The 10491-nt window shown below is 28.2% G+C and overlaps 2 protein-coding genes across 2 annotated transcripts; both read right to left on the bottom strand.

Moving 5' to 3' along the window:
- Positions 1 to 327: 327 nt before the first annotated feature.
- Positions 328 to 2077, bottom strand: LOC111297735 (uncharacterized). The gene is made up of 3 exons (XM_089741807.1): positions 1841 to 2077; positions 1526 to 1782; positions 328 to 1414 (listed from the first exon to the last, which is right to left on the bottom strand). The coding sequence occupies exons 1-3, from the start codon at positions 2075 to 2077 to the stop codon at positions 328 to 330; spliced, it is 1581 nt and encodes a 526-aa protein (XP_089597933.1).
- A 4995-nt stretch (positions 2078 to 7072) lies between these two features.
- LOC111297734 (uncharacterized) lies at positions 7073 to 8848 on the bottom strand. Its single transcript, XM_022892367.2, has one exon. It carries the CDS (start codon positions 8846 to 8848, stop codon positions 7073 to 7075), a length of 1776 nt encoding a protein of 591 aa, XP_022748102.2.
- Positions 8849 to 10491: the final 1643 nt, after the last annotated feature.

The following is a 10491-nucleotide window of genomic DNA, read 5'->3' as shown; positions in this document are numbered from 1 at the left end:
CAATTAAAATGAATCCGATTAGATCAAACTTTAAACTTGTGATCATACATAACTTCACTATCAATAAAGAATTGCTGAAAATGTTTTCAAATCTTTCATTATTCTTTGAACTGTCCTACGCTATCCAAGCCTTTAACTGACAAATTAATTCAATTATAACAAGATACTAATCTAACGAAGTAGTAAAAGGTTTCAGTACAGTTTTGAGCATGATGAAGAGAGGCATATGCAACGCATGCAGTTTCTTCTCTTATCTCTATGCTGCTCTTTTTTATTTAAAAAAATAATAAAAAAAGCACTATTTTTTATTTCTCTTTACCGATACCATTAGCGAAGCAAACAACCACGGTGTGAGAATTGGTCCATCTGTTCCTCAGTGAAAGTATTTTGTCCAAGATATATTTTCTTGAGGGAAGCCAAGTTGCCTGTAGCTAACATCCATTCCAACAAATCACCAGATTTTACACCATCACAGCCACGCATATATAAGTACTTCAAAGTTGTGATGTTATTGACGATTTGCTTTATGCCCTCCGTTGTCACACAGTCGCAATGACTCGCTTCCAAAGACACCAATCGAGGACATCTCTTTGCTATTGCTGCAAGCCCTTTATCATCTATCCCTGTCCAACTTAGACTTAAATCCTCCAAATTCACTTCTGGAAGCTCTGAATTATCTGCCTCAATGATCTTTTTATTCAAGTATTCCCTTAATATCAGTTTTCGAATAAGCTTGCAACTTTTCAAAATGGCTTCAATGCCAGAACTAGTGAATCGGTAACAGTAGCTCAAATCAAGAACCTTTAAGTTGGGGAAAATAAGTCCCAATTGTTTGACCAATTTATTACTAATTCTGCATTGTTTCAGACAAAGATTTTGTACACTATGGTTTTTGAACAATGGAAAATTACTGCCGCCGTCATTAATCTGTCCAACCAGGGCTATTTGCTTCATTCTGATTTCTACTAGTGAAGGACACCTAATTGATAGTAGGAACAATGTTGAGCTTGTTACCTGGCATCGTTTGATTTCTATGTGGGTGAGTTTGTTTACATCTCTGCTTAAAACAAGTTCCATATCCACATCTGCAATATCAGCTTCAACAAGGCCTAACTTAGTGAGCTGGTAGTTAGATAAAACCATAAGCAATCCCGTAACCGTAAATTTCTTGCAAAAATGGAGCACAAATTTGGTTAACCGAAGCTCTGCCTTTGCAACTGCGATAAGAAGCATGTCAGAAACATCCATCCTGGAAAACTCAAGAGAAGTTAAGGCTTTGGCATGGCTAATTGAATTTTCAATAGTGATTGTAGACTCTGAAGAATCCATCTTGATATTTCCAATCGAAAGAGCTTCCAAGTTTGGCCTATTCCGAAGGAGAAAAGCAATGCCCTTTTCTGTCACCCCATTGTTTCTGTAACATCACAAAGTAAAATCTTGTAGAAAAACACAATTTGATGCCAAAGCAACAACAGATCGATCTGAAATATAATGTTCTCCGTAGATGCAAATTTTCTTTAAGAGCCTAAGTTTAGATGCCAGAATTTCAACCCCAAAATCAGTAGGAAACCATGGGGAACAACTGTCATTAGCCAAACAATTATTCGGCAGGAAGTTAAAATTTCTAAGATCGAGTTCTTCTAAATTCGGAAACGAATTTGCTATTACCACAAGATCATTGTCCTGCAAATTACTGTTTCGCATCAAACAGTTGAAAACCTTTAAATTTTTCATCTTCGAATTGGAACCCAACTCTTTGAGACTTTCAGCCTTGAGTCCATCCTGATGGCAAATATCAAGAACTTGAAGACTAATGACTCTGAGCAATCTCAAGAATGACCTCGTCTAAGTCACCTGTAAACGGTTTCAGATCGATATTTTTGAGTTGTTTGAATCTATTGAGTTGTTTAGAAAGCATATCGACTCCAGGGTGAATAACTTGTAAACTGTGTTTGTAAATATTTGAGATTATCAAGAAATCCTTGCAGACTAAAGATACAGCTTCCAAACCATCATGGTCAAGATGACTGAATATAGATTGCCAGCAGTCAATTGGCAAAATTGCACCAGGGTCCATTGGTATGGGCTTCAACTCTGACCAATCTCCTTGTGACTAAGGCTACTAGAGTTATCAAAATTCAAGGATTGGGTTTAGAGATGAAGCACTATTTATACATGCCTCTTTATATGACACATTGTATAAAACCCTAAAAATTTTATGTTAGTGGATATAATAAATTCTCTATTATAAATATATTTTTTAAGAGTAAATAGTACATGTGATCCTAAATTTTAGATCTTATATTATTTTGGTCCCTATACTTTTAAGTGTCTCTTATTAGTTCCCAAACTTTCAATATGTTATATTGAAATAATCTTTTCAAAAATTTTATTTGGTCTAACTTCAAATATTAGTTGACCTGACTTGTCCACATACATGGAAGTCATGTGGATGGAGACATAATTTGAAATTCTGTATTTAATTTTAATTTTAAAAAACTATATTATATATAAAAATTAAAAAAAATCAAAAATTAGAAAAATTTAAACATTATTTATTTTACACTGTAACATATTATCTATTTTTTAAATTTAAGTTTTATTTATTTTAAATTATAAAATTATATATGAAATATAAAAATATATTATATCTAAAAATTAAAAAACAAAAACTGAGTAAAACTGGAAAATTTAAAATTTATTTATTTTAAACTACAAAATGTCATAAAATATATTAAAAATATTATATTTAAAAATAAAAAACCTTATTAAAATATAAAAATTACAAACTTCTTTATTTTAAACTACAAAACTAGATATAATACACAAATACTATGCCTAAGAATTTGAAAATAGAAAGTTCTCTTAAAAATAGAAAGTCTTAAAATTTTATTTATTTGTTTTAAACTATAATATTTGATAAAACATATTAATATATATTATATTTAAAAATAAAAAACTTCTTAAAAATATAAATTTATATAAATTTTAATATTTGTAAATAAGTTACAAATTTATATTATGTTTATAGACAACCTATTTTATATGAGATTTCTAATTAAATGTTCAAAATATTTTAATTAGTTTTTTAGGATAGAATGGGCCTTTGAAATATTTATTGGGCTTTTAAAATTGATTTGAAATAATTGGGCTTTGAATGGACCTATTCAATTGGTGTTTGGGTTTTAAGCCCAATAAACAGTGCAAATAGTTTTTTTCCCTTCTTTTTCGTTTTATTGCTTTAAAAATATAATAACAAATAAATAAAGGAAAGAAAATCAAGAAAAATTTTGAGATCTTGTTCATGGAATTTAATCCTAGAAACCAAGTTTAAAGAAAATGGGAAACGAAATCACAAAATCACAAGTTTAAAGAAAGATTTAAGATTTTATTCGTTGATTGAAATCAAATCAAACTTTAAAAGAAAAAATCCAACCTTGAACAAGATCAGATCTGTTTGCGACAAATTCGATCTCTGTCATTCAATGAATATCCCTAAAATTACTAGTAAAAAATGCTATATAAACCATTCCAACACAGAGTAAAAATAGAGAAATCACATAGTAATTGAGAGAGCAATTTTTCTAACAGTAAGGTTTTTGAAGAATTTTTGAGGAATTTGGGGAAATTGTGAGAGTTTAAATCAGTCAATAAAAAATCTAAAAGGCATAGAAGGTTTGGTTTGGTGTTTTTAGAGGATTTTCTAAAATTTTTAGATTTTTTTTTGGAAATTTCCATATTAAGGTTAATTTTTTTAGCAAAATTTTGACGAAAAATTCACTTTCCATCTTGATTTTTTAGAATCTGATGAAATTTAAACTAATTGAAACCATTGTTTTTCATCAATTCTACATAAAGAAATAAGGAGAAAATAGGTTAGAAAGAGAAGGCAGAGGAATTCTAAGAAGAAAAAAAAAAGAGTTATGACCTTTTTTATACTTGTGCAAAATAGTGCTGTTTTGAATCCTAAAATTTATTTGGGATCCACGCGTTTTGCTGTTTACTTGACTTGACCTACGCACAACCCGATTCATAATTGGTTTCTAATAACCAATTCTTGAGTTGAGCCGAACCAAGCCTCCAACCATTCTATTAAGTTTTTGTTCTTGCAGTTAAGTTGTTTTGTAGTCGAGCTAAGTCGCCATAAATTTTTTTGTTAAAATTTTTTTATTTTCTTTATTTAATTTGTTTGATTTAAATTTTGTTTATTTTAATTATTTTTTTTAGAAAAACAAAGAGATTTTCAACATAAATTTATAAATCTTACTAAATTATCGGAGGATTTTTATGGATTTAATTTTTTTTTTATGAATTTTATCAAACTATCAAAAAATTTCATAATATAATTTTTTTTAATAAAATAAAAATTTTTAATCCTACTAAACTATTGGAGAATTTAAATCTTAAATTAAGTCATACCAAATTATTAGAGGACTTAATAAATTTTTTAGTAAAAATAAAATAAAATTTTCAATCTTACTAAACTATTAAAGAATTTAAAATTTAAATTAAATCTTACTAAATTATTGAAAGATTTAGTGAATTTTCTTAAAGTAAATTTTATAACTAATTTTCAAATAAAATTTCATCAAATTATTGGAGAATGTGCCTCGAAGTAGAACCTTACTAAACTATTAAAAAATTTTATTAATTTTTTTATAAATAAAATATATAAATGAATATAACAACGAAAACTGTATAAAGTGAGTCATTAGTCTCCATAAATATTTTTAAGGTGATAAAATTATATTAAATTATTACCAAATTATTGGAGTAATTTTAAGATTAATTTTTAATAATTAAATTATTTAATAAATTAAAAAGATGTTTTAAGACTTAGATAACTTGAAATCTAACTGATATTATCATTTAGGTAAGTATTGTGATTGTGTTATAATTTTTTTCATATGTAACCGTACTCTCAGATCTGATATAATTTTGTAGACTAAAAATATCATTTAAAAATATCCGAGTCAAATTTGAGATTTTTCTTTAATATGATATGAATTCAGTTAAGTAACGAATCTTACATAAACAAAAAAAATGGTGCCAAATCCCTCAATCTATGTCTAATGATAAATTTATAGATATATCTATTATGACAATATTTAAAAAATAAAAACAAAAAAAATATTTTTAACTATCTCAACTATCATATCGATCACTTTTTTTGATGTCACATCAAATATTTAATGACAACATTAATAAATAAATTACAAGAAAGATCAACTCATTATATACTTAACAATTAAAGAACAACTAGTTATATTTTGAAATTTAAGAGAAAATAATATGTATATTAAAATTTAAAGACTAATACTATTTACTGTATTTTAATAACACATTATGTGTAGAATCTTATTTGAAATAAAATTTTAATTCAATTCATATTAGAAGTTAGATAACTTTAATGTGAATGTACTCTATTTGATGATCCAACAAATATATTCCAACATGATTCAATCCTTAGTAATAAAATTGTTTTTGGGTTTAGTTGAGTTGGTTCGATTCAGGACGGAGTACATACATGGATCTATAGCTTACATAATTATTCAGATTCGGTTCTTTTCAAATATTAAAGTCTCAGATTTTATCTAAACTCATCTAATTAATGGATGGTACAAATCAAGCCAGGTTAGCTTAAATTATATATATTTTTTAAATAAAAAGGGATGTGATTCAAATTTTAAGAATTTATTTGAATGAACAATGATATTGATTTTGATGAGATTGAAAATAATAAAAACAATAAAATCAAGTATTATAACGATGAATTTAAAATCAATAATGGAATATGCATTTGAATGAAAAAGCAATGATTATGATGATGTAAAATATAATGAAAAAAAAATACTGACATTAAATTAAAATTTGTACGTAATAAAATTTATAATATGTATTTTATATTTGAAAAATTAATAAATAATTAAAAATTACTAAAATTTATAGTATTTATTTTGCTTTTATGTTTTGTATTTATGTTTTTGTAATATTGTAATTACTTATTATATATAAATTATTTTGTGTAATTAATTATATGGTATAAATATATTTATTTGCGTAATTAATTATATGGTACAAATTATTCTGTGGATTTAGGATAGTACTCTTAACCCTGTGGTCTTGCATTTGTTTTAGTTTGTTTGGATGGTTTTTTAACATTTCCTGCGTATATGTACAGCTTAATCTTGTACCCTCAAACTCAATACAAACCCAAACATCTCAATTTTGCAATTAGATATCTTCCTTAGCGGTCAACTCGCATTCGATCGTAATGTATTGAAGAGAATCATAAAGTACGAGAAGTATTTAGACATTGGCTTTCATGCTTCAATTCTGTTTCTCTATTGTTTTGGTATCATGTTTTGGCATGCCAGCAAATTTCTGCATTCATTTTTCTGTTTTGGTTATCAGTTTCTCTGAAACATTAGAATGAATTGACATTCTGATAATAATACATAAAAAAGAAAAAAGAATGGTATCACCAATATCTCCAAAAGGCACATTGAATCCCTGAAAATGTTCTTTAGCATACACCATTCATCACCCTTTTGAAATTACAAAAAATTACAATCTTCAAGTATTACAAGTAAAAATAATAATAATAAATTAATTGACAGACCAATCTATGAACGAAACAACATATAACTAGATAAGTTTAATTTAAAATTGAGCCAAACTTATGTATGGGACTTCTTCAAAGCTCCAAATTAAACTTTTAAACCTTGTGATCATACATAACTCTACTGTATTAAAGTATTGCTGAAAATGTTTTTCAAATCTTTTATTAATCTTTGAGCTTTGGTAGTTGTTCCTGACCAGGACATACTGTCCTATGCTATCCAAGCTTCTAACAAACAGATTAATTCAATTATAATAAGATACTCTAATCTTGTAATCTAACAAATTAATTAAAATTTTCAGTACAGTTGTGTTTGATGAAAAGAGGTATATGTGAGCAGCAATCAGCACATGCACCTTTTTTTCCTGTTCCCATGCTATGATCTATTTTATAAAAATTAAAAATAAAAAAAAAAACTCTAAATTTTTTTTTGTTTACGTACCAGTACCATCAGAGAAGTAAACAACCACGGTGCAAGAATTGGTCTATCTGTTCCTCAGTGAAATCATTTTGTCCAAGATATATTTCCTTGAGGGAAGCCAAGTTGCCTGTAGATAACATCCATTCCAACAAATCACAAGATTTTACATGGTCACTGCCACGCATACATAAGATCTTCAAAGTTGTGATGTTTTGAACGATTTGTTTTATGCCCTCCGTTGTCACATTGTTGCAATCACTCACTTCCAAAGACACCAATCGAGGACATCTCTTTGCTATCGCTGCAAGCCCTTCATCATCTATCCGTGAACATATTAGTTTTAAATCCTCCAAATTCACTTCTGGAAGCTCTGAATTATCTGCCTCAATGATCTTTTCTTTCAAGTATTCTACTAGTACCAGTTCTCCAAGAAACTTGCAACTTTTCAAAATAGCTTCAATGCCAATGCTTGTGATTTGGTAACAGTAGCTCAAATCAAGAACAATTAAGTTGGGGAAAACAAGCCCCAATTGTTTGGCCAATTCATCACTGATTTTGCAATATGTGAGACAAAGATTTTGAGCCCTATGGTTTTTGGGCGATGGAAAATTATTGTAGCCATCATCAATCTGTCCATCTATGGCTATCAGCTCCATTCTGATTTCCACTAGTGAAGGACACCTAATTGATAGTAGGAACAATGTTGAGTTTGTCACCTGGCAGTTGCTGATTTCTAGGTGGGTGAGTTTCCTTACATCTGTGCTTAAAAGAAGTTCCATATCCACATCTGAAATATCAGCGTCAACAATGCCTAACTCAGTGAGCTGGTAATTAGATAAAACCATAAGCAATCCCATAACCGTAAATTTCTTGCAAAAATGGAGCACAAATTTGGTTAACCGAAGCTTTGCCTTTGCAACTGCGACAAGAAGCATGTCAGAAACATCCATCCTGGAAAACTCAAGAGAAGTTAAGGCTTTGGCATGGCTGATTGAATTTTCAATAGTGATTGTAGACTGTGAACAATCCATCTTGATACATCCAATCGAAAGAGCTTCCAAGTTTGGCCTAATCCGAAGGAGAAAACCAATGCCATTTTCTGTCACCCCATTGTTTCTGTAACACTTGATAGTAACATCTTGCAGAAAAACACAATTTGATGCCAAAGCAACAACAGATCGATCTGAAATATAATGTTCTCCGTAGATGCAAATTTTCTTTAAGAGCCTAAGTTTAGATGCCAGAATTTCAACCCCAAAATCAGTTGGAAACCATGGGGAACAACTGTCATTAGCCAAACAATAATTCGGCAGGAAGTTAAAATTTCTAAGATCGAGTTCTTCTAAATTCGGAAACGAATTTGCTATTACCACAAGATCATTGTCCTGCAAATTACTGTTTCGCATCAAACAGTTGAAAACCTTTAAATTTTTCATCTTTGGATTCGAACCCAACTCTTTGAGGCTCTCAGTCATGAATTCACCCTCATGCCAAATATCAAGAACTTGAAGACAAATTTCAGTGCGGGAAATCTCAACAATGGCCTTATCTGAATCACCTATAAACTGTTTCAGATTGATCTTATTGATTTGTTTGAATCTCTTGAGTTGTTTGGAAAGCATACCAACTCGAGGGTGAATAACTTGTAAACTGTGTTTGCAAATATTTGAGATTGCCAAGAAATCCTTGCAGACTAAAGATACAGCTTCCAACCCATGATCGTCGAGATGATTGAATATAGATTGCCAGCAGTCAAGTGGCAAAATTTCACCAGCCTCCACTGGTATAGGCTTCAACTCTGACATCTTTAGTTTTACCAATCTCCTTCTCAGTATCCACTAGAGTTATCGAATTCAAGGATTAGTCTGAGAGACTACTATTTTTAAGAAGCACAGGTTCTTATTTATATAACACATGTTGTATATAAAACCCTAAAAATTTCACTGTAAGTGGATATAATAAATTTTTTTATTATAAAATATATTTTTAATAATAAATAATATGAGTAGAATCTTATTAGAAATAGGTTTTCTAATTTAACTCATATTATAACTTTTTTTTTTTGTTTGAACATGCTAATAAATTTGGGTTTATTTGATCACCCGACCCAGATATCCCAACTTGATTCGATACAATATAACAGAGTTATTCATAGTTGAGTTGGGTTTGATACTGGGCTGAGCCCAAACAATAACCAATAACTTAAATAATTACTAAGGTTCGATTCTACTGGAATATTCATGTTTCGATTTTACCCAAACTTGCCTAATTAATTGATAATTGATGGTATGGATCAAGTTAGTCTAAGTTGGCCCCAATAAGGTTTTTCATTTTTAAAATAAAAGTGATGGCTAGATGATCTGGACATGAGAAAAAAAATTACGATATGAAAATGATATAAAAAAAATATAAATATAATATAATTTAAAATTTTGATAAAATTATGTATGAGTTTAATAAAATAAAAAAATAATCCCTCTATCTTATTTTTTTGTCCATCTTTTCTTTTTGAAATGTTTCAAAATTATATCATATTTTTTTTGAATATCTAAAACTCTTACTTTTTTGTATTTAAAATTATTTTTTATGTTTTTTTTTTATTTTTTGACTTTAAAAATCATGTAATTTTAATTTTATAAAAAATATTAAAATTTAATATTAAACATAGTAAAGTTAAAGGTTTTTTCTTAAACTCTATGAAAATCAATATATATCAAATATTTTGAGATGGAGAGTGTATTTTGTATTTTCATATTAATATGAATTGTAATACGTAATTTTCATGTAAAATATTATACTTAACTATATTACACAAAAAGAATGCACGAATTGCTAGAGGACATTCCAAACTTTATGAATAAAAATTACTTAATATTTCATTTTAAATTTAAAATATATCTAAAAATATTACTGTAAAAATTTTAAATATTTTAATTTAAATCAATCTAAATAGATAGATTTAGATGGACCAAGTATGGATTTGGTATTTAGAGATGTCAATTGTATTTAACTCAAAATTTAACTCAATCTAATTTGATTCAACTAATATATATATATATATATATATATATATATATAGATATATATATATATATAATGGATTAATTTACACCATTTTTTTAATTTGTTTTTTTTATCCTTTGAATATATTTAAATCAATAGTTAAAAAAATTATAAATTCTCTCCTCATATATATATATGGATCAGTGTTTCACAAAATGATTGGTATAATGCATCCATGGTCCTTTTGGAAGAAAAATTAGGGAAATTTATTATGCCAAAGTCCTTTTGTAGGTGTTAAACTAATGGAAATAACACCTTCAGTAATGGAAAAATTATTACTAACTTGTTGTAGGCTGGATTCTTACAATGATACTAGAGAGCTTAGGTTGTTTGGTTCCTTTTGCTATTTGTTGCACTGTATTTGTTACCTGTGGAAGGCTCATCT

This window comes from Durio zibethinus, chromosome 12, assembly GCF_047325235.1.
Source record: "Durio zibethinus cultivar Kanyao isolate XHJ-2024 chromosome 12, ASM4732523v1, whole genome shotgun sequence".
NCBI classification, from domain to species: Eukaryota; Viridiplantae; Streptophyta; class Magnoliopsida; order Malvales; family Malvaceae; genus Durio; species Durio zibethinus.
The sequence above is the reverse complement of the archived record's forward strand: the minus strand, read 5'-3'. Positions and strand labels throughout refer to the sequence as shown.

Excerpts from the sequence above, each read along its gene's own strand:
- LOC111297735 (XM_089741807.1), bottom strand. The coding sequence starts at position 2,077 with ATGGACCCTGGTGCAATTTTGCCAATTGACTGCTGGCAATCTATATTC. Across the intron at positions 1,783-1,840 it reads TTACAGGTGACTTAGACGAG|GATGGACTCAAGGCTGAAAG; the intron begins GTCATTCTTGAG and ends ATTTGCCATCAG. Across the intron at positions 1,415-1,525 it reads ATTCTGGCATCTAAACTTAG|AAACAATGGGGTGACAGAAA; the intron begins GCTCTTAAAGAA and ends GTGATGTTACAG.
- LOC111297734 (XM_022892367.2), bottom strand. The coding sequence starts at position 8,848 with ATGTCAGAGTTGAAGCCTATACCAGTGGAGGCTGGTGAAATTTTGCCA.